Raw genomic sequence first — 25,353 nt, 5'->3', positions numbered from 1 at the left:
GCAGCAGCATGGACTATCAGCTCGGAGAATGGCTGCGGTTACCCATGACGCTGCATCACAGACAGGAGCGCCTGCGATGGTGTACTCAACGAGGAACCTGGGTGCACGAATGGCAAAACGTCATTTTTTCGGATGAATCCATGTTCTGTTTACAGCATCATGATGGTCTCCGTGTTTGGCGGCATCACGGTGAACGCACATTGGAGGCGTGTATTCGAAATCGCCGTAGCGGCGTATCACCTGGCGTGATGGTATGGGGTGCCTTTGGTTGCACGTCTCGGTCACCTCTTGTTCGCCTTGACGGCACTTTGAACAGTGGACGTTACATTTCAGACGTGTAACGACCCTTGGCTCTACCCTTCATTCGATCCCTGCGAAACCCTACATTTCAGCAGGATAATGCACGACCGCATGTTGCAGGTCCTGTGCGGGCCTTTCTGGATACAGAAAATGTAAGACTGCTGTCCTGGCCAGCACATTCTCCAGATCTCTCACCAACTGAAAACGTCCGGTCAATGGTGGCAGAGCAACTGGCTCGTCACAATACGCCAATCACTACTCTTGATGAACTGTGGTATCGTGTTGAAGCTGCATGGACAGCTGTGGCTGTACACGCCAGCCAAGCTCTGTTTGACTCAATGCCCAGGCGTATCAAGGCCGTTATTACGGCCAGAGGTGGTTGTTCTGAGTACTGATTTATCAGGATCTATGCACGCAAATTGCGTGAAAATGTAATCACATATCAGTTCTAATATAATATATTTGTCCAATGAATACCCGTTTATCATCTGCATTTTTTCTTGGTGTAGCAATTTTAATGGCCAGTAGTGTAGATCTGCCTAAACCGGTGATCAATAAAGGAAATTTGCGTTTATGACGATGGAATTTTATCCACACGTTTTTCAAATGAACAGTGCCAAAGGGTGAATTAGTGACCTGCCACCAGATGGCAGTCGAGGCGTCGAGGTACTGACAGAGGAGAGGTGTCAGTGGGCGCCACGGCAGGCGGGCAACGGGAGCGGCGATGCGCGAAGCGTCTGTCCTGGCGCGGCACCCCGGGGTTGTCGTTCGTCCTCGACCTTGCGGCGCGGCGGCCGGCATGCGCGATGAGCAGGGGTAGCGCGAGGAATGCCCGCGAGCCGCGACCCGGCCGGCCACGCACGACCGGCGTCCTTGGCTCGGCCGCCGCGGCGGTCGCCTGGCACGCGCGCTACCAGGAAGTCCGCGAGATGGCGCGCCTCGGGGGCAAGGTCCCGCCTACGTCGCGCGCGCGCGCTCCGCCACCGGCCTGCGCTATGCCACGCACTTCCGGAAGACGCGCGCCGCGCCGCTAGCGCCGCCGCCGCCGCCGCGCAGAACGCGGCGCGCAGAAATGCAAGCCACACACACACGTACTCGGCTGGCTCTTCTGCTGAACGCGTAATCCGATCTTGGCGGGCTGCAGGCTCAAGAATCGCGTCTGAATCCTAATCTCTTGTGGCGGTTCTGCTTTCGAGCCGCCTGTACGGATTCTCGTCACCTGCCACTAGTGGTCCGCGATGCCGACACCGGCGCCAGGAAGCAGAGCTGCCGAAGTGGAAAGGTCAGCTCAAGACGGAGCAAGAACTGAATGTTTTATAGTTACATGGTGAATTGCTGTGTGTCGAAACTTGGACATTTTGAAGGATGAAATTTCCTGGCAGATAAAAGCTGTTAATTAGGCTGGGACCTAGCACGTTTGCCTTCTGGGGACAACTGCTGAGCTAACTACGCAGGACTCAAGACCCGCCTACACAGATCCATTTCCACTAATACCTCTTCTTCTACCTGCCAAACCCCAGACTACATTTTAAAACAAAATTAATGAGATTTTATGTGGTGTCATCGCCAGACACCACACTTGCTAGGTGGTAGCCTTTAAATCGGCCGCGGTCCGGTAGTGTACGTCGGACCCGCGTGTCGCCGCTATCAGTGATTGCAGACCGAGCGCCGCCACACGGCAGGTCTAGAGAGACGTCCTAGCACTCGCCCCAGTTGTACAGCCGACTTTGCTAGTGATGGTTCACTGACAAATTACGCTCTCATTTGCCGAGACGATAGTTAGCATAGCCTTCAGCTACGTCATTTGCTACGACCTAGCAAGGCGCCATTATCAATTGCTATTTATCTTGTGATGCATGTACCGTCAGACCGATGTTAACCAATTATGGATTAAAGTTAAGTATTCCAGAAGCTACGTACTATTTTTACTACTATAAAGACCTTGTCCTGTTCCAGACCTCACGCCATCCTGCGTGAGCTTAAACGCGTGCCTTTCGGCTTCCTGTCATAGTGGATTGGCTGTCTTGCCAGTCCACAACATTTTACATCACCACCCAGGTTTTATTACTGTCTACAGGTATGCGTCTAAGGAGTCCGCCCCCGGTAGCTGAGTAATGCCGGCACGGTAACTCAGCGCCTTCGGTCAGAGGGTTAGCTGCCCTCTGTAATAAACAAACTGAGTTAATGGAACAACGACGAACTGAAATGGGTGTCTTGCGACGTCCGCCCCGAGCAGCTACAACGAACGAAAACGAACAAAATGAGATAAAAAAAGAAAACGTGATCAGCGCGACAGACTGTCAATTCTAAGGGCCCGGGTTCGATACCCGGTTGGGTTGGAAATTTTCTCTGCTCAGGGACTGGGTGTTGTGTTGTCCTAATCATCATCATTTCATCCTCATCGGCGCGCAAGTCGCCGAAGTGGCGTCAAATCGAAAGACTTGTACCAGGCGAGCTGGGCTACCCGACGGGAGGCCCTCGTCACACGACATTTTTTTGTCTAAGGAGGTAGATTTTATCGGTGGCTCTGTCATTTTCCCCGACAATGTCCATTGTGTAGTGCTCCAAGAAGAGTTTTCAATTCATTACGCGGCATTGTTTCCTATCCTGCGAGCAGTGGAGCAGGTGAGACGACGTCATGACAAGAAATTCCTCATCTAGAATGAAATTTTCACTCTACAGCGGATTGTGCGCTGATATGAAACTTCCTGGCAGATTAAAACTGTTTGCCGGACCGAGACTCGAACTCGGGACCTTTGTCTTTCGCGGGCAAGTGGTCACCATCTGAGCTACCCAAGCACGACTCACGCCCCGTTCTTACAGCTTCAATTCCGCCAGTACCTCGTCTCCTAACTACCAAACTTCACAGAAGCTCTCCTGCGAACCCGCGAAAGGCAAAGGTCCCGAGTTCGAGTCTCGGCCCGGCACACAGTTTTAATCTGCCCTGAAGTTTCAATTCCTCATCTGTTTCGATTCTCAAAGACCGCTTCTCACTATTGGTCAGATGTACCCATTGGATCGGATGGTTCAATAAGTGCAAGATGCTCTCCTTCTCTTGCAAAGACAAGACAAGGAAATGACTTTCTGCACGTAGGGATTCGGGGTGGCTGATGTGGCTGCCACGGAAACTTGCACCCTTCCGTCTTCTGTTCGCTCTTGAGTCCCACTGCAGGTTGTCACCTCATTTGTGACCAAGAAGACCATGTGTTGGTGGGAGGCTTAGTGACTGGATGTGAGAAATAATAAATTACGTTCCGCAAAACCTTCAGTGTAACCATGGCTTCTCTCCTTTCGACCGCAAAGGGCTAAAGAGATAGCCCTTTCACGACTTACAGTGGTACATTGCCCGTTGACACATGGCTTTCTCTTACGTCGCAAGGAGACCCCAGTGTGTCACAAATGTGGGACACAGCTGTCTATACGGCGTATTTTAATTGAATGTGTTTTATGTGACAACCTGAGAGTTGATCTGGAATTCTCACAGGACGTGCTCTCTATTCTGACAATGAGGCGAGTGTGGTTCACGTTTTAAGAGTTTGTGAGATGTCTGGAATTTTTCCCAAAATACTGGATGTGGTATTTTAATTCGTCACAGAGTGGCTCGGTCACCCACTATGCCCAAGCAATCATCCAGCCACTGTTATCAGTCCCCTTTTAACCGTGTCAGTACTCGTACTATATTCTTGATTTTGTCTGGTTAAAATCAAATCACATGGCTCTGAGCACTATGGGACTTAACATCTGGGGTCATCAGTTCCCTAGAACTTAGAACTACTTAAACCTAACTAACCTAAGGACATCACACACATCCATACCCGGGGCAGGATTCGAACCTGCGACCGTAGCGGCCGCGCGGTTTCATACTGAAGAACCTAGAACCGCTCGGTCACTCCGGCCGACTATCTAGCTGTTCTACTGCATTTCGTTCGTATTTTATTAAGCGCTTTTCTGATGCTCACCTTATCGGGATTTGCTTTCAATTCTTGTGGGAGAATGCAACTTTTTTTTTTAATAGATTTTCGCCACGCCCTTCTATATATCGTCCATACAAGGGCGCTTATTATGTTACTGTTGAGCACCCTTACCCATAAATCATCACTACTATCTTCCAAATGTCACAGAAGTTGTTGTGCATGCAATGCGGAACTCACACACCAGGAAGAAAATAGATTTCGGAGAAATAGCTTACAAGGGGAAGGCCTCAAACACGGCCAACCGTTCTGCTCATACCCACAGGTTGCTTGTGTACAACATAAAATGAAAGACTCTGAGGTATTTTGAATCAATAACGTCCCTTTTTTAAGGAAACCACCCCTAAAGTTTACGACGTGAAGTCGATTCAAAATTTAAGGAATCGACAGACTATCAGAAGTTGAGCATATCTCGTGATCACATATTTGCAAACGCATATTCTCCAAGACATAGAGGGAGAAACTTCTTCTACTCCAGATTATGGAGCCGTAAGGTAACCGCTGTTCAACGACAGCGCAACTAGCATAACGACCAAGGCATCTGGCTGGAGAACAGCGAATCTGTTTTTCGAGCCCCGGGCACATTGTACAGGTCTTTTTGTTTCATTTGTATTTTTTTCATATTATAACACATTTTTTAACTGCAATGAAATATACAAAAATTTTGGTATACTTATACTGATAATAATTTTTTACCGAAATGTCCAGTCCATCACTTTAATACGACTTCCACGAAACTGTGATAAAGTCAGTTGTTGTGACGTGAGGCTGTAGCCCATGTGGGGCGTCAAGTTCCTTCGGTACAGCCTGTGTGGAAACCGTGTGCCAGAGAGAACCAGCGCAAATCACAAAAAAGGCGTCTGCTTTAAATGGTTAACTTATCAACATCACATGGACACGAACCATAAGAGCTGGCCGGAGTGACCGAGCGGTTCTAGGCGCTTCAATCTGGAACCGCGCGACCGCTACGGTCGCAGGTTCGAATCCTGCCTCGGGCATAGATGTGTGCGATGTCCTTAGGTTGGTTAGGTTTACGTAGTTCTAAGTTCTAGGGGACTGTTGACCTCAGAAGTGCTCAGAGCCATTTGAACCATTTGAACGAACCATAAGACTCACGTTTCGAAAACTAACACGGCATAGGAGCACCGTCAGAGATGTGGAGCTGTCTGTTGTGCTAAATGATCAGAACGAGGCACAAAGAACAATATTTGTGTAAGGTGTGTTCAAAAGTATCGACAATTTTTTTAATTTCGCGTACTGTATTAGACTCGCAAAATCTTTTCGTTGGTGTGTTGGTAAGTATATCTGAAAGGTATCTATCTGATAGCGATATTGATCAGCTAGACAACAGCACCACAAAGGAATTATCTGAATGGGAAGGAAATAGGTAGATTTGATAAATAAAACATCGTGTGACTATGGCCTCCCGTCGGGTAGACAGTTCGCCGGGCGCAAGTCTATCGATTTGACGCCACTTCGACGACTTTCTCGTCGATGGGGATAAAAAGATGATGATTAGGACAACATAACACCCAGTCCCAGAGCGCAGAAAATCTCCGACCCAGCCGGGAATCGAACACGGGCCCTTAGGATTGACATTCTGTCGCCCTGACCACTTTTTTTATCGTTGTGTTTGGTCATTGCGGATGTCACATGACATCCGTTCAAGTTCGTTTGTTGATCGTTCCAATCAGTTTTTTTTTATTACAGAGGCCAACCAGCTCTCTGACCGAACACGCTGAGCTACCGTGCCGACGTCCACTCAGCTACCGGGGACGGACGGTAGATGTGATGTGTACATGTACCGACACACTTATGATTGCCATTTCACAGAAACTGGATGATTTATTCAACGCGTTGGTCCACCTCTGACACTAACGAACAGTCTTTCGGATGAACATTGATTGATATAGTCATTGGATGTCCTCCTGAAGGATATCGTGCCAAATTCTGTCCAATTGGTGCCTTAGATCGTCAAAATCCCGAGCTGTTTGTGGGTCCTGCCCATAATACTCCAAATGTTCTTAATTGGGGAGAGATCCGGTGACATTGTTGGCCAAGGTAGGGTATGACAACACGAAGACAAACAGCAGAAACTCTCGCTGTGTGCGGGCGGGCATTACCTTGCTCAAATTTAAGCTGAGGATGTCTTGCTATGAAGAGCTACAAAACGAGGAGATGAGTATCGTCGGCGCACCGCTGTTCTGTAAGAGCGCTACGAATGACAACCAAAACAGTCCTGTTATGAAAGGAAATGACACCCACCACCATCGATCCTGATTGTCAGCTAAAGGGCGGGCGACAGTCAGATTGGTATCCCACCGTTGTCTGAGGCATCTCCAGTCAGGCCTTCGGACTGGAATCACTTTGGCTAGAGTAGAATTGTCTTCAGTCCCTCTTCGAACTGAGCCCTGATGTCTAGCGAAGACTTATCTGGAGACACCCCGGACAGTGATGGGTTTCAGTCTCACACTTGCCCGCCATATGGGCCTATAACCAGGAGTGATGGTCTGGGTGTACCACCCAAAATGCAGGATGCATGGCACCTGCTACCAATATATAAATTTTTTTGCTGAATTGTACGTAAATATTAGTAATTTAAATGCTTTTTTTAAATATTTAAGGACATTTCTTCACTGTATGTGTAAATTTATGTAGAAGTCTGTTGACATTTCATTGTATTTATCTGTGTCTTCCTGTGAAACTTTTAACCTCTGAGAAAAAGCCAAAGGAATTGTTATTTGCATCCACTAGCAACGATAATAGCAGTGCTTGTTAACTATAAAATCTTTGCGTAAGTTGTTGTTGCGCGGAGCGCACGGAGAAAGGGAGATGGGTTACAGCGCTTGTAGTGTGCGGAAGTGTGGTGTTAACGCTCTCGCAGTAGAGAGTACCATTTCGGAGGCATCATGTACATGCAGCGGTCAGATGTCTAGTAGCAGGAGTAAGGACAGTGAATGAGCAGAAGAGGCTGCATTAAGTACGATTGCCCGTTCTTGTAATTAGCCGTGCTCCACAAGATGCTACCGGTTTCAACAACAGTAGCAGTTCCAGCAACACAGATTCGTCGTCGACTCCGAGTTTCGTCATATGCACAGCACTGACGTAAGACTTTTCATCGGTAGATAGTATTAATGGCTAACCCAGCAGCACAACTGAATGTGATTTGATTGATAACATTTATTTAAATAATAATCAGTTAAACTCAGGACAATTGTATCCTCATTGTCCTCGGACATTGTTACCAAGCAGGATCCTTGTTCCTTTTTTTTCCTTATATGCTAACCGAGTGCCATAAGAAACAAATTGAACAGTTACAGCCAGTTTATTAATGAATAATTTCACTTTTAAGAATTTTAGCCTCAGTGTACTTTCAATTAACTGTTGTATAACAGATGTTTCAGTATATGAGTAGAGTAAAGCAATTTCATTTTTCAAGTTTGAGAATCAATCACTGGAAAAAATCCAAATCTAAAGAAATGTAAAAATTAGGAGTGCGGAAGTTTTATTTATTTTACACATAGCTTGGATCTCATGGCTGTTTGGATTGGTATGTATTCTATTATTTATTTCTGTTCAACTCGGTAAAAAAAAGACTCAGTTGTTCAGACAATAATTTGAAATCCAATTTGCAAAATAAGCAACTGCAAATTAAAAAGTGCTTGCTTTTTTTCTAGGTATCTTTGATGACATTGCGTTGAGGTCACTGAAAGTCATTGTTCGCATTACGAAGTTCAATACTAACATACAGTTTAGTTGCATATTTTCAAATCATTACTCGATTGTTTTTTTCAAAATTTAATGACAAACATAACGTAAGAGTGACTTCTCAGTTTTATTTATCATTACATACTCACTTAAAATTAGTGTTAAAAAAAACGTGGCAACCTTCAGTTGCCACATCAGTGTTAAACAATACATGTTTTTCTTTCCCATCATCTTGCACAGGATTTTGGATGTAAATTGCTCTAGTGGGCGGGCGACCGTTAATTACTTCCTTTTCGTTCATTAGTATAACTTTTGGATTCATGATCAGTGGTACCCCTTTTCTGTCCAGTGTTGTTTCGTGAGTGAATACACAAAATAACATTCATTTTTTCAAATTATAGTTCGGTTTAACTACTTTTTAATTTTAGTAGACTTTTCCATCAGAAGGGTCTGTTGTACCCTTTCCTCCTACTTACCGGTATTATTTCTTAGGGAAAGATAGCCTTATCCGATTAGTAAAAATCCATTAGGCACACACGCGATCCACTGTCATATTTTATATCGCAAGCAGGCTAGGCCGATTAGTAAGGGGGAGGCAACGTGGGGTGCCATTTCTTTTCATAGCAGGGTCCATTTGACTGTCAACCGCGGCACCCTTACAGCGCAGCGTACGTCGACGATATTATACTCCCCTTTTTGTTGCCTTCATAGTAAGCCAACGTCGGGTTACATTTTAGCAAGATAATGCCCGCGAACACACAACAGCAATTTCTACTGTTTGTCTTCGTGCTTGCCAAACCCTACCTTTGCCAGCAAAGTCGGCGAATCTCTCCGGACTTGAGAGCTTTTGGAGCATTGTGGGCAGGGCCCTCGAATTAGCTCAGGATTTTGACGATCTAACTCGCCAATTGGACAAATTTTGGCGCACTATCCCTCAGGAGGACACCCAAAATCTCTTTCAATCAATGTCAGTCCGAATAACGCCTGTACCAGGCTCATAGGTGTTCCATCGCGTTATTGACTTGCTCTGTTTGTGAAGCTCTTTCTCTTGAATAAAGCATCCAATTTTACTGAAATCTTAATCATTTGTTTCTCTATTGATGTTCATCACATCTACCTATTTCCGTCACACTTGGATAATTCCATTATCATGCGGCTTTTTCCCTTTTCTTAGAATTTGTGTTAAATAGTGTACCAAAGTTTGTATATATAATTTATTACCGATAAGCCTGACAAGTCGCCTGCCCGTAAGCAGCTCTAGTCATGCGAAGGCGTTGCAGGTCATCAGTTACAAATTAAAGTCCCCCCCCCCCCCCCCCAACCGTATTTTTCTGTCTATATGTGAAAACTGATCTTACGAATACTGTAGGAGTTTTGATTTGTTTTTCGCTCATGGGTAGACTGATTCACGAGAAGATCTCTACATATGATTTATAATTATAATAGTGATGAGTGTATAATATATGTATTGTTATCTGTTCCTTTTTAATTGGAGTTTGGAGTGGTTGGTATCTTCTGGTAATGATGGTAACTATGGACTAGACAGCTCTAGTCAGCTTGAGAGGAGGCAATATTTGGCGGGAGAAGCAGTGAAGTTAACAGCCACCGCAATTTCAGAGAGCAGCGAAGCGTGACAAGAGTCTGTACGACTGCACATACTATAAATTAAATTTCCTCCCTCCCCCTTCGAGTTTTTCTGTCTGTATGTGAAGGTTATCCCAGGAACAGCCTTAGAGAGTTCGGTATAGCTTTCACTGATTGATAGGCCGATTCACGAGGCAGGTTTGTGTGTTCAGTTCATTACCGTTACGTCAGACAAGTCTGGCTGTAGTTAGGGGCGGGGCGCTAGTTCACAAATAAAAGAGAGTACACAGGTGGAAGTTTTTTTGTTTACAGTATTACCATAAGATCGTCCAACGACGATTCTTTCCTGCCTATAAACAGCATCGTCACCAAACAATCTGATAATTGTTGACCCTCTCTGACAAATCGATTACGTGTAACGCGAACAAAAGACGTCCTATTACGTCTCTTTGAGGCATACAGGTGCTTCTTTCTTTTATGTGTAACATACTGGGATTTATTAGTTGAAAGCTAACCTCAGATCTGTGAAGATACTTTGTAGGATCCTATCTTGACTGGTAATCAACATTGTAGCATAGTACCCATCACCTTACAGTCAATGTAAATAGAATTAAATCTGTCAACAAACTAATGTGATTTCTGCAACATGCACATGCAACCGAGCTTGACATCGCTACGACAGTCTCCAGACTGCGTATCTCGGTCAAAATCGCTGGTGACTTTAATTCCATGCTATTACATCTCTCAGCCGTGTAATGCAAGCATTAGTGCATGAATTCCACGTAACAGATTCTTGGATACTGTAGTACCCACGTAAGGTAGCGTATTTATTTGTATCAAATTCGGGCTGGTGCTACAGCTTAGACATTTATGTCACGAATCCATATCCGCTGGGACACAGTTACGTAATGTACTTTGGATTGTTAAAAGCTCCTATTGTATCGACGTAAGGATCGATTCTTCACCTTTTTTGGAGACGTTTCAGGTTTGTGTTATGACAGTGGATCGCTTTGGAATGTCAGGAAGCTACAGGCTCTGGGAAAATTGAGTTTATTAGTTGTTTTGGAGATAATTATTTCGATTGTTAGCGGACCCTTGGTCTTATGTTTCGGTCTAGTGTTGCAAGCCGACAATGTGTCCACATGAAACTGCAGTATATATATAATGTGCTATACAGCTTTATTCAACTTATTATGTCAATTCTCTGCAGTGTGGGTGACCTGTCGATCAAAAGTTGCTAGTAGTATCATACAGTCAGCTTTCAGGAAATGTACACTGACACCTTAAGGAATGCAAATTATATTTCTCCAAGCGTGTTTCTGGGCACTTAAGCTGCTTCTTAATAAATATAAAACGCATTTATTCAGCTGTAAGCAGACTAGTATTAAAATTAACTAGACAATAATACTCTTTTATTTTCTTTAGCGGCCCCACTAACACATACATTAGAATTTTCAACGAAAGAATTTAAAGATTAGGTATGTGTACAGACGAGGAGAGAAGAAATATTTAAATATTCTAGTTTCCATAAATTACTAAAACAAACGTAAAAACAAATCAACTAACAAGCCGAGTATGTTTTTACGGCAATAACGTTGCAGCAAGACACCAAGTGCAAACCAGCAGCGTTGTAATCAGCTTACGTCATCTGTACGTAAAAGGAAAGTGGATATTTTATATGAGCATGGCAGTTACTGCTGTAAAATGTCCTTTGCCTGTCGGCTAGCCTTTCTAAAACGACTACAGCAAAGCGTGACAGCTACTGCGGACCACGAGATTTTGCTGGAGAAGCCCTTTGCATACCTCGACAGTGTTACTACCGGAAAAACTCATAAAGATACGAAAAGCAAACAATTCACTGTCGTTGATTTCGAGACAGTTGCAGGTTTAATGTCGAAATTTTCGTCAGATGACATGACGTTTTCTACTGGAAGCCATGGGCGACGCTTTTCCCTGTCCTTGCCAGTTATAAAGGATGTAAATTTTAAGTTGACAAATCAGAATAACTCTAAAAGTAAGCTTCTCACGAAAGAATGTGTAGAATCCAAAGTTGATTATTTTCGACGGGGACATCTGCTGGTGCTAAAATTAGCCCACCACCCCAGCCCCCTGGGGGTGTGGCAGGAGGCAACATTAAAATTTCAAATGGGAACCCATTTTTTATTGCAGAATCAAATTCTACATAAAAAAAACTATGAACATTTTGTCTTAAACATTTGTTTTGACTCTTGATAGTTGGCGCTGTAATTCAGGAAAATCCATGTTCTCATTTTTGCGTGGAAAATGGTTACGGATAAATAAAAAATACTTATTTACTTCGTAAGTAGGATGTTTTGTTGGTTAGTTAGCTAGTCAGATGATTTGCTTGATAATTAAAAGTTGTGTGGCCTCATGACGACGAAACAAACAAAAGTTATCCGAATCTGCGGAAACAATATGTAAAACTCTAATTCCTCTCTCTCAAACCCCGCCCTATTGGGAGAGAGAAAGAGTTTAGGTTTCAGTGAATCAAAATTTACGAAGTAAATAAGTATTTTTTATTTATTCGTAACCATTTTCCACGCAAAAAATAGGACATGGGTTTTCTTGAATTACAGCGCCAACTACCAAGAATCAAAACAAATGTCTAAGACAAAATGTACGTAGTTTTTTTATGTAGAATATGATTCTGCAATAAAAAATGGGGGTTCTCATTTGAAATTTTAAAGTTGCCTCCCGCCCCACCCCCAGGGGGCTGGGGTGGCGGGCTAATTTACCAGCAGATGTCCACCTCGAAAATAATCAACTTTGGATTCTACACATTTTTTTGTGTGAAGCTTATTTATCGAGTTATTCTGGTTTGTTAACTTAAAATTTACACCCTGTATATCTTCATAATCTACCTAAGATGCAGAAAATCTCATGCTGTATATTATTATTATTATTATTGTTTTCATTGTTGTTGTTCTTTTAATAGTAGTAATTGTAATTGCTGCTTGTTTCATTAATATTTTAACAGATTAGTTTCATTGTTCAACGTTATATTATTTTTTTATTAATGCAGAGGACATATTTATTTAAAATAAAACAAAGTTAGCAAATAAAATATGATGAATCAACATAATCGCCTACGTATCAATCAAAGCCATCACTGACGAACACGACTGATCATAAACGTTATTTTACGATTGTTGTAAACAGATGTACAAGCGAGTGAAGGAAGACTGTAGTCGAGATCGATAGAGACGCGTTACAACTTGTTTTTGGGATAAAAAGGATGGAGAAAAATAGAGCGCTTGTCCTTGTCTGTGGATTCATACTGACATTTGCCTGACGTAAATTAGGAAAACCACGGAAAAGTTAAATCAAGATCGCGAGCGGGACCGGAATTCGCGCACCATTGTTCCTGAATACAAGTCCACTGCGATACCTCGGTCGTTGTCACCGATCGCGAGCACCGAACACTGTAGAGGTCTGGTAAAAAGTAATGTGGAGCGGCCCAAGTAAAAGTGAGATCACGGAACAACTTGTTTTTGGGATAACTTTCTATTTCTGTAAGTCAGTCCAGATATTGCTTACAAAACACTTAAGTACTCCTTCCTACAACATTACACAAGTGTGCGTGACTCGTACCAAATAGCACTAACGAGGGATAATGATTGCACACAAAGAAGGGCAGCACGAATGGTCACAGTTTTTTTTTTTTTTTTATTAGTTACAGGTGGGCGCTATAGAGATGCTGAGACACCTGAACAGGCAGACGCTTCAAGAAAGATTTCAATGAGCCTGAAAAAGCCTACTTAACAATCTAAATTATAAATACATTAGTCTTACCTGATAGGATGGTTTTTCAATTTTTTTATTTCATTATATTCAGATGCGCCTCGTGAATATACATCTAACATATGTTAGGTATAATTTCTTCGGATCTCAGCTTGCTGTCGACACCGATTAACAACACGTACAACAGACCTGTGTCTGCTACCCCAAAAGGAAATACCGCCTCAGCACACGATTCTGTTCGCGCCTCCCATCACGATGGAACCTTTAAGCACCGAAAATTACGTACCGTGTCGTAAAGAGGACGTTTATATCTTCATGTAATTAGCTGATTTATTGCATGGGGAAATCAAATGCAAAATGTGCCAAATGTCCCTATACTGATCGCGTGACACAATTAAAAGACCTGGAAGAGTAGAAATAAGACTTAATATCATATGCACCAATTACTCCTCCTATAAAAAAAAAAATATGTGAGTGTTTGACAGTCGTTATCACTTCTGCATCTCTTAAATTTTTAATATTGTGCTTGGCCATTGCAACCAAAGGAAAGTCGTCACAATGAAACAAACATCCTAGAAATGTAGATAGTAATTTTTGTCATCTGAGTGTCGCATAACCATAGGGAATTTGTAGAGCGTATGGGATCTCAAAACGTAAGTCAGATGAAGAATGCAAAACATTCATTCAATCCAATCAAGTGAACAATTGACAATGAATAGTATAGAGCAATGTTCTGAAAACTGTTGCAAACTAAAATTAAATTACTCTGAATTCTGGTGCTCGCATTTAACTGAAACTGCAGGAAGTTAAGTTAGGAAGATTTGCACATCTGGACAGCTTGTAACAGCAAGGTAAAGAAGACAAATCAATAAGCATACTAAAAATGAATGTACGTGTGTGTGTGTGTGTGTGTGTGTGTGTGTGTGTGTGTGTGTGTGTGTGTTCGTTCCACATCTCCTGCTAATGCACTCAAAAGATTTCAACCATCTTCGTACACATATCCTTTATTTCCAGGCAACCATAGCTATAGGCGTAGGAAACACTTAACCATCGTAGTTAATGAGATGTGACGTCATAAACAATGAGATGTGTGAATAATTGCCGCATCATGCGTGACGTTAAATGTATTACTCCCATGATACTAATTGCAACTGCATTCCCAATCAATTACGCAGACAGTATCCACATATACCGCCAAATGCACTTATAAATGTATATCATGCTACCACACATTGTTCAGGATAAATGACATCATAAACACTGAGATGCATGAAAAACTGCCGCATCATGCATGAGGTTTAAATTTATTACTTTTTTTCTACCAACTCTATTCTGACTACATTCTGCAGAGAGTACCCACATGTGCCGCTGAACCTTCAAAATTATATCAATGTATCACACATAGATCAGAAGATACGGCGTCATAAACACCGAGATGGGTGAAAAAATACCGCATCATGCATGAAGTTTTAACACATTTATTCTTTACTGCTAAGACACTCCTACAGTCGAGTCACCACAAGGAAATCCCTGACACCTGGCACTGGCACCGCTTTTCGCAGCTTTCAACTGCGAAGTGCAAACGGCTGTAGGCGAAAACGATAGCCGTCTGGGGAGCTATGAAGAGACGTTGCCATAGAGACGTTTACAAAATCGCGTTGTAGATACGCGAAGCCGCTGCACCAGTGTACAGTAACTGACCGGGATCACTTTCCTTTGGATACTGCATTTATACGTTAGAACATTACGCATGTTTCTTTGTACGAATGTTTCATAATTACATGGTGTTTTCACGAATACATAAAATGAAATTTTTTCGATACTTTATTACAAACACAGTTCTTTTTTGTTTTAGTTTCTAATAAAAAATTGGTGAAATGAATATCTGTGCAGTGCTGGGTTTGTCAGCTGCTATTTAATGTAGATAATTGAGAATTTGAGGTACATGAGCCAATGTGTTAAATGCGAGCTGCTTAGAAGTCGAGTTATGCTACTGCCTCTTCAAGTACAGCGAGAGGATGCCCGTGAGCACCAACTAGAACCAGGAAGCAAATGTAATCTTAAAAACTAAGGTCTCTGCACAACACCCACAATTCCCAGGCTCCATTCGGAGAGTAAACCTGCTACCAATCTGACGAACGAATATGTTCCCTCTTCTACGTAAAAACAGGGGAAAGCAACATCCCACTCAGACCTTACAAAAAGTATCATTAGAATTCAACAGGTTGGTACTGGTTTTGAACAGTCTCACTACTGTGGTCAGTATCATCTGCACCGCATCCGAAGGGGGAGGGCGTTATTTGGGATCGGACCATCAGTCATTTTGTAGGGGAGCAACGAACTTTCTCGCACCAGGGAAGCGCCGGTAGGCGGCTCCTCTGTGATGTGCGGACTGAGGTAAGTCTCACCCAGAGGCCCCCGCAGGGAGGAGCTGTGGCGACCGGCGGCACAGTGCGGGTGGCAAGCGGATTAGCGCCAGGAAGTGCCACAATAAGCGTTTTGGGAAGCAGGGCCATTTCCGCGAAAAGTGTCTGCCACGCAGCAGGCGCTCTTCCCCTGCTATTGAGACACCGTGGAAAGCCTTCTGCCAACCTAGCGGGACTGTCGAGCTCTGCGAACCCACTCCCTTCTGACGAGAAACCCAGCACTTGCCACTGCTAGCAAAAAAAACACACCAAGCTCACAAATTAATTATCACATACTTGTAGCAGAGCTGAAGCAAAATCACAAAACGGTATGTGTACGGCAATGTCACTATACACCTACTTAGAAGTGAGAAATCTAGGAATATACTACAAACACCCTTCACATCACTCTCTTAGGGACCAGAAGACTCGATTAAACTACAGGGTGTGGTAAATAAAAGTGGCCCAGACGATTGGATACGACCGAAGTGAATGTATACATATAACCGCACTCCGTGACGCGCATATCACGTGTATGCCCGTCATGTGATCCACACCGGTTTAGAGCATAGTGCGGGCTTTGTCAATGTGAGTGGAGCAGTGGAAACGGGACGATGGTACTCACAGTGGAGCAGTCGGAGTTCGTTACGGAAAGTTACGTGACAACGAAGACGTGGAAACGGCGTGGTAAGTTGTTTGCTGAGAAGTTTAATGGTGTCTAAGTGCCAGCGAAGAGTGCCATGCAACGCTTAGTCTGAAAATGGCGTGAGGCAGGATCTGTTTTGAACAAGTCAAAAAACATACCGAAAAGTGCCCGCACAGCAGAAAATGTGGCTGCAGTTCACCAGAACATGCTTCAGAGTCCTACCAAGTCAATCCGACGCCTGTCGCAACAGACTGGCATACCGTCATACTCCACCTGGATATGCACATACATACCTACCAAATGTCCGTTATTCATGCACTAAAACCATCAGATGCTCCTCAGCGCCTCAAGTTTCGTGAGTAGCTGTTCACCGAGATAACAGCAGATGGCTTGGACATGGATCTGTTCTTTATGTCTGATGAAGCCTGGTTTCACCTGAATGGTTACGTCAGCTCACAGAGTCTCAGGTTCTGGGCAGCGGAGAATCCGCATAACTTCCGCGAAACACCATTGCATGATCAGAAGGTTGGGGTTTGGTGTGCAGTGTCTGCACGCCGCATTGTTGATCCCATCTTCTTTGATCAAACTCTGATTCGACGCGTTACATTGCCAACATTTGGGAACTATTTTTTGCACATTAACGGGGGAGGGAAAAACCTACAGTAACATCTAATGGCATGGAGCAACAGCCCATACAACCAGCCGAACCTTGGAGCACACTTACTTCACGCCCGACAGAGTTGCTAAAAGAGGTCAGTCAGTCTTGGCCCTGGCTGTCCACCCAGGTCACCTGATCTGTCAGTGTCCGATTACTTTGTGTGGGGAGTCCTAAGGTGTATCGCAACAACCCTCATGGTCTCTAAGAACTGCAGCAGAATATTTCGGACGAGACAGCAGCAATTCCAGCAGTCCAGCTTCGATCCGCCTTCAGCAGTTTGCGATCATGGCCCAGAAGTACCAAGAGACGAATGGTGGTCACTTTCAACATCTGCTATAATCACGTTAGTACTGTATTTCCTTCCCTCTGCTGAGCTTCTTTGTACCCTGGAACTCTGTTCTCCGGGCCACTTTTATTTGCTTGACAGTGCGCACAGAGTCATTTAAATATTCATTCTTGGCGTACTCCATACGCGAATGGAAGAAACCTTAATATCTGCTACAGCGAGAAGCACTGTGCGCTTCACAGTAATTTGCAGAGTATAGATATAGTTGGAGTTGAGAATATATGGCTAGAAACGCATTGTGAGGGATGAGTTTCAGTTCGGATTTCGTCACAGTCATACGCATACCTGCCGTCAGTTGGAAGGAACTGCAATTTTGTTACTGTTCGGTGGTCGATACTCCCAGTCTGGTTCGGTTAAGACGTCTCCATATCTTTCATCTCTTCCCCGCGTTGCTATATTGGTTTTCTTGAGACATCCCCATGCGTCGACCAAGTGCGCAGCCCAGTTTTCCACTTTTGCTGAAGTGAGTGCCGCGGTGATTTCTCTGGTCCTACATAAAAAGCGTCCGCCCCTCGTGGTCTCGCGGTAGCGTTCTCGTTTCCAGAGCACGGGGTGCCGGGTTCGATTCCCGGTGGGGTCAGGAATTTTTCCTGTCTCGAGATGACTGGGTGTTGTTTTGTCGTCTTCATCATCATCATCATTCATTCCCATTACGGTCGGAGGAAGGCAACGGCAAACCACCTCCATTAGGACCCTGCCTAGTAAGGCGGTGCGGGTCTCCCGCATCGTTCCCCTACGCTCTGTAAAGAAGCATGGGACTTCATTTCCATTTTTTTCCACATAGAAAGCCTTTTCTAGATTTACGTCGCTGTCTTGCTTGTTGTCTCCCATAGAGCAATTAGTGGTTAGGGTTCCGTACCCCAATTGGTAAAAACGGAACGCCCACAGCATCACTATGTTGTCCGTCTGTTTGTCTGTGCGACAATTACAACCCTTTTTTTTTTTCAGGAACGGGTAAAACTATCATGTTGAAATTCATGTCACAAACTAAAGCTTGGAAATCCCTTGGCAATGTGCAGCGCTTAAACGTCAAAATGGTCCCAAATGGCTCTGAGCACTATGGAACTTAACATCTGAGGTCATCAGTCCGCTAGAACTTACGACTACTTAAACCTAACTAACCTAAGGACATCACACACATCCATGCCCGAGGCAGGATTCGAACCTGCGACCGTAGCGGTCGCGCGGTTCCAGACTGAAGTGCCTAGAACCGCTCGGCCACACTGGCCGGCCAAGGTCTAAAGCCACTGCAATAAAAAGAAACGGAAGTTTCTGTCACATATTTTGATACTCACAAACTCACTCATCAAAACTTCCTGTTGTCCTAGAATGATGAAATTCGGCAGGAAGCAAGGTTCCACAGTACAAGTAAAGAAAACAAACGAAAACTGTTAATCTCTAATTATATCACAGGACAACAAATGTTTTTCGTCATTTTCTATTGATTTTTAACCAACTTTTGACAGAACATCTATTATAAGATTAAGAGGCAGCTTCACAAAGATAACAATACCTACTTTACATGCCCCAACTAATGTAGCGGAGGATGAAAAGAAAAAAAAATTATGAAATATTTGAAGAGGTAATCAGTAAGGCACAAGGATATGATATGAAGCTCATTGTTGGAGACGCCAGTGCTAAAGTCGGTAGGGAATAGCAGATAGAGAGCGTGCAATCTGAATGTAATGATAATAGAGTGAGACTTCTTAGCTGTGCAAGCGCAGACAACCTAGGGATTAGGAGCACATAACGTACTTTCCTCAGAAGGACATTCATAAGGCAAAGTAGATACTAGAACAAAAAAACAAATTGAATATGTTCTGGTATACCAATTGCACAAAAGGTAGTGTAACAACCTCGACACTGAAGGCCGGTGGGAAATGACTAAAGCAATTGTGGAAGCAGCAGCAGTAGAAGCGTGTGGAAAAAGAAAAAGAATGAAGAAAAATGCACGATTCTCTGAAGAGCGTGAGCAAAAAGTCTTTCTTTCAAAAGAAGAGCAGCAAAGGAAAAAGACCTACAGAAAGATTCCAACAGAAGCAAAGAAGCATATGAAAATGCTAACAAGGGAATCAAACTTCTCAGAAGGAAGAAGAGAGAGCATAAGGGCATGAAATTGCAGAGAAGGCAAAAAATTTTCACAGATCAGTTAGGTTCTTCGTAAAAGGATATAAACCACGGATATATGGTGTTAAACATAACAGTGACAATACAGTTTTGAAAAGAACAAATGGTATGAAATTTCGAATGAAAATTTTGAGGAGCTTCTAAACGTTGAAGATGGAAGTACAGAAATGGAAGAACAACATAAATATCAAAACTTAGAGCTCTTAGTCACACCGCTGACACTAAAAGTGTCACAGTATTCAGAAACAAGAAAACTCCAGGGAGTGCTGGAATAACAGCTGGACTATTTAAGAAGGGGGAGATACAATTGCGAAACATGTACAAAAATTCGTGAGCAACATTTGAAATGAAGAAAGAATGCCATCTGAGTGGGAAGAAGCGGTCATAGTACAAATTCATAAAAAGGGCGATAATCAAGAACGCAGAAATTATAGAGGCAGCTCATTAATTAGCACAGCCTACAAAGTGTTCTCGAAGACTCTCCAGGAAAAACTGGAACCATGTTTAAAAGAGATAATAAATGAGAAGCAAGCGATATTTATGGAGAATCGATCCACCACGGATCATATATATTTCACTGAAAGAAGCCATATCAAAATATTGGGAGCATAACAAAATAATGGCAATATTGTTCGTTTATTTTATGGTGTAGCTCACACAGAGAAAAGTTGTGAAAGAGAATACAGAGGTTTGGAATATGAAAGAAGATTACGATCCTTCTAAAAGTTAAACTGGAAGGCTCAAAGGGATAGTTGAAATGGATGGAGCATATTCCACGGCTTTTGAAATAAAAACAGGAGCCAGGCAAGAACATGGAATATCACCACTCTTGTTTCATGTAGTAATACAGGAAGGACTGGTGCAATAAGAGAAGTAGAGGATGTAATTAGCGTAGGAATAAAAATGAATATACTGACGGGCCTTTGCTCATAACGTAGCATTAATCGCTGAAAACCTAGATGACCTGAAAATACGGGCAAGAAAACAGTTTCATAAATCAAAGGGAGTTGGATTAGAGGTAAATGAGAAGAAACGAAGTTCATGAGAGCAGAAAGAAATTACAAGACAAAAAGGCCGGAAACCATACAGATTGATGACCACGTGTCGGGGGATGGAGTAAATAACAGAAATGATCTGAAACAAGAAATAGAAGCGAGAATAAAAGCGGCATCCAGTGCATCATATTCACTCAACAAACTACTGTCATCTAAAATATTATCAAGAGGGACCAAAGCAAGAATATAAAAAAAACTATAATCAGACCATTATTAATATATGGGCAGAAATATGGAGAGTAGACAACTACACAGAGAGAAAGATAAAGGTTTCCAAAAATAAAATCTTGCGGAAGATATTTAGACCAATTAGTGAGGAAGGAAAATGACGAAGAAGAAAAAAAGAGTGAGCTCACGGAGGAAGGTAATGAACCAGACATGCGACGGAAGCCAAGAGGAAGAGGTTGAGATGTCTGTAGAAGAGAGGAGGGATCAAGGTTGAGAGAAATGTCGGAGGAGAAACCCGAAGGGCAAAGATCTTCAGGCAGATCGACAATAAGATGTAGAGACCAGATGGCCAAGGATCTTCAGATACCTGGAGCGAGGGAAGAAGATGCCAAGAACAGGACGCTGTGGAGGAAGCTGCTTGACGAGGCCAAAAACCAACTGCGGTTTGTGAGGCCAAAAGAGTAAGGGTAAGAGTAAGTTTATTATACGACGGTCTGTCTGTCCGTCCGTTAACACCCGTTTTTCTCAGGAACGAGTAGAAGTATCAACCTGAAATTTGTCACATAGTAAGGTCTAAAAAATTGAAGCTTCTGCATCAATGCAATCAAAAGATGCAGACTTTTTGTCATGTATTTTCATATCTTGCCAATATCTATACAGATAACGGGTAAAATCGTCGAAATTTTCGATTCTCAGGATGGATGAACTATCTATATAGATAATTAAGTTTGTACAGAACAATTGGCTCGCGAGCCCTGCCAACACTTACGCGTATTTTTGAGGTGTGACACGCTTTTGTATATTCCACAACTGTTGCTGCGACCTCTGTGGGGTTATCAGGCGGCACTAAGCTGGTAGTATGTCTGTCGTGGGAGGACTTCCTTTTTTTCACTTTCTGCTTCTGTTTATCGATATGGGATCCGAGTAGAGGTGAACAGCAGTCCCACCCGGCGTCCACAGCCGGTCATACCGTTGCCCGTGTCCCGCCACGTAGAGGGGGGCCTTTACTCTTGTCTCTGTTTTGTTTCTTTCTTTGTTTTTTTTTAGCAGTTTTGTAAATTTTGATATAACATAAACTGGGACAGGAAATATAAAAATCGTTGTATTAATTCTAAGAAAAAGCAAAAAGACAGATAGGGAAGAAATCGAGATGTGAGCCCCGCCACCTAGATGTCTGAGTGTGGATATCTCGGTATGTGCTTCGAGCCACTGGCCCTCAGACGTCTTGCTTGTTAGTAGTAAGGGTGATATTTATATCACAGTACATTAAATTAATTACTGTGTCTATACACATAAGAGTATTTACAGGTTTATAGCGCCCCTTGTCGTTGGCAATTTGTAACAATACGCCACCACCTTTAAGGGGGATAAGACGTCAAACGGACCGACTTGGAGCAGGAGAGGCACCACAGGACATTTTATTTTCTACTGTCTATACTTTTACAAATAAATTCATAAAACTTTGTCAGCATGACCAGGAAGGATTCGGGATTCATACTCATAGCAGTGGAAGTTAAAAAACGAACAAAATAAATTTTTTTACATGTGAAATTTCATCATTTTTTCCGCTTACTGTTGGCTGCATTTGTTGCTATAGGTACATTTTTCGTCACAAGTAAGAGAGATTCTTTGATGAATTTTGCACAATATACAAACTATACTTACAGGTGTATGAAACTCTAGAATTTTCCAAATCTATTAAAACTGTGGTAAAAATTGAGATAATTAACTACAAAATTTGATTTTTTTCTAAACATAAAGTTTAAAACGAAACAGCTCATTCATTTTTTCATAAATTAAATATATTCTAGAGTTTCAGACACCTGTAAGTATGGTTTGTATGCTGTGCAAAATTCATCGAACAGTCTCTCTTACTTATGAAGAAAAGTGTACCTATAGCAACAAATGCAGCCAACAGTAAGTGAAAAAATGATGAAATTTCACATGTAAAAAAAATATTTTATGTTTTTGAACTTCCGCTACCACGAGTGTGAATTCTGAATCCTTCCTGGTCATGCTGACGAAGTTTTATGAATTTACTTGTAAAAGTATAGACAGTGGAAATTAAAATGTGCTCCTCCAAGTCGGCCCGTTTGACGTCCTACCCCCCTTAAGAGTAACTACGTTAAATACCTCTTTTAGTTATTATTATTATTGTTATTGTTGGCGAATTTTCCCTAAAAGGAAATCGTTAAGCTTATGACTTTGAAGGCTTGTTCTTCTTGTCCTTCCAGTACTCCTTCATTCTCTTGGAGAGGGCCTCTTTTCTCTCCTCAGACCATTCTTGTTTGGTCCGCTGCACACGAGTTCGGAAGGCCTCGTCGCCAGTTTTGTGGCGGTGTTCGTAGCGACAAACAATTCGCTGTAGAAACGGCTTACGAAGTCACCGCCACACTTTAATAGCGGGCCGACCGGACCGCTGGAACAGTGAACAGAAAGATGAAAACCCAAACACTCTGATTAAATAAAAGTCGGTACTTATCTTTATTAACGAAGATACAGATACACAGTAGTGAACTCCGTGTCTACAGAATCTGTCTAGTTCGAGTCGGAGCGGCTAGGTCAGCGTCGGCTGACGACAAACAACAACTCTGCTGCGATGAACACACAACTGACTAGCAAGTACACAATTCGGTGGCGAGTATACAACTGAGCGGCGAATACAGAACTGTCCTAGCGCTCGCGACTCCAGCGCTTAAGAAACCAGAAGCCAGCGGTGGCCCGCGCAGACTTGCGGCGATTTGCTGTCTCGCTGGCGCTGCTTATGCGGACGGCGTCCGGACTTTGATGCTGCCAACCTTTTGGCAGCGGGCTCGGGTGGCATTACCGGCTAGGATATAACACTCCTCCCCCCCAAATCGCCGCACCGTCGTTGAATAATGACGTGGCGAGCGTCGACGGCGGGGGAGGGGTCTGGCCGCAGGCGTAGCAGAAGAGACCGGGGCGGAGACTATTGTCGGTGGCAGTCCCCGGTCCGCACCCCAGCATTGGCTGCGCGGGGCCTCGGGAAACACCGACTGAAAACCGAGGTCAGGGTGCACGCCTGTGACCACGGGCGCAGCTTCTGGTACTGGACGCGACGGGGCGTCGGGACCCACGAAGAGAGGCAGCGTCTCCTGACGCTGCGTCGACGGCTGCTGAGTGGGCGCCGGACAAGGCGCTGCGGTGTCAGACTCCTTGGGGGTGCCCAAGGAAAGCGGCTGCAGGACAGGCTGCACAGCCACCGCTTGGGAAGGCGGCCCGGCTGAGGGGTCGACGTCCATCAGCTCCGAAGGCGGTGGCGACTGAAGAGGGACCGCAGGCGCCGGAGCGACCACCTGGGGCGCTCCCGGATGAAGCTGCGCGGGAGGCATCAACGGGACGGGCTGTCGGCGTGGTAGCGGCGACGGCTGCTGCTGCTGCCCTGGGGGCGGCAGCGAAGTCGGAAGGCGCGGCTGGAACCCGCCGCGGACCAAATCTGTGGACAAAGAACGAGCGGCAGAATCCGGGCGGCCAGCGCGGCGCAACTGGTTCTGATGCCTCCTGTGCACCCCAGTAGCACCTTGAACAGTATAAAACCCGCGACCCTGGACACTTATCACGGTACCACGTTCCCAACGACGGCGACCGTGATAAATTCTGAAAAAAAACGGCGTCGTTGCGCTGAAAACGCGTGCGATGCTCAGAAGCGGCGGGTCGATCCGGGGGATGCAACAACCGTAGTAGGGTGCGATGACGACGGCCGTGGAGGAGCTCCGCAGGCGACGGGCTGTCGCGTGGCGTGGTCCGGTACGACGACAGGAACGTGATGAGGGCCTGCTGACGAGAGTGCGTAGCACGAAGGCGGTCCATATGATCCTTGAATGTGCGTACAAAACGTTCCGCTGCACCATTCGATTGAGGGTGGAACGGCGGAGTAAGAACATGGCGAATGCCATTGGCAGAACAAAAACTTTCAAATTCAGCAGAGGTAAATTGTGGACCATTGTCAGACACTAAAACTTCTGGAAGACCCTCAATACAAAAAATTGAAGTCAACGCCTGTATAGTTTGTGCAGACGTTGTAGACTGCATGGGCACAACAAACGGAAAATTACTAAATGCATCTATCACGATGAGCCAACGAGAATTCCAACATGGACCAGCGAAATCAATATGTACTCGCTGCCAGGGACCGGCAGGGCGTGCCCACTCAAAATAGCGTTGAGGCGGAGCAGCTTGGTGTTCGGCACACGTCGAAAAATCTGTAGACATCTGCGTAATCTGCTTATCAATGCCGATCCATGTACAATGACGGCGGGCAAGCTGCTTGGTGCGGACCACTCCCCAATGACCTTGATGCAACAAGTCGAGGACCTTGGATTGGAGCACTTGGGGAACCACGACACGAAGCTGGTCATTCTCGGTGCGTAACAGCAAATCTCCGTGCGAAACAGACAACAGATGACGTTGCGGATAATAGCGACGAACCACAGGATCCGATATGTTCTTTGCCTTGGACGGCCAACCACGTTGAACAAAACGTAATAGTAAACTCAGATGAGGATCCGTAGCTGTCTCACGTGCCACCTGACGATAATCAATCGGAAAATCCCGGAGGGATTGATGCTCATCGGCGTCAATCTGATGGCAAGAGTCGTCAGA

At 44.2% G+C, this 25,353-nt stretch overlaps 1 protein-coding gene across 1 annotated transcript in view; it reads right to left on the bottom strand.

Moving 5' to 3' along the window:
* Positions 1-986: 986 nt before the first annotated feature.
* The window catches only part of LOC124613520 (formin-like protein 20), a 74,115-nt gene continuing 49,748 nt past the window's right edge, over positions 987-25,353 (bottom strand). Inside the window, exons 3-4 of the mRNA XM_047142231.1 lie at positions 23,774-24,187; positions 987-1,438 (exon numbers count right to left, since the gene is read on the bottom strand). Coding sequence (XP_046998187.1) covers positions 987-1,438; positions 23,774-24,187 — 866 coding nt within the window. The remainder of the gene's footprint in view (positions 1,439-23,773; positions 24,188-25,353) is intronic.

The sequence above is a fragment of the Schistocerca americana genome, chromosome 4 (genome assembly GCF_021461395.2).
Source record: "Schistocerca americana isolate TAMUIC-IGC-003095 chromosome 4, iqSchAmer2.1, whole genome shotgun sequence".
In the NCBI taxonomy this organism is placed as follows: Eukaryota; Metazoa; Arthropoda; class Insecta; order Orthoptera; family Acrididae; genus Schistocerca; species Schistocerca americana.
The sequence above is the reverse complement of the archived record's forward strand: the minus strand, read 5'-3'. Positions and strand labels throughout refer to the sequence as shown.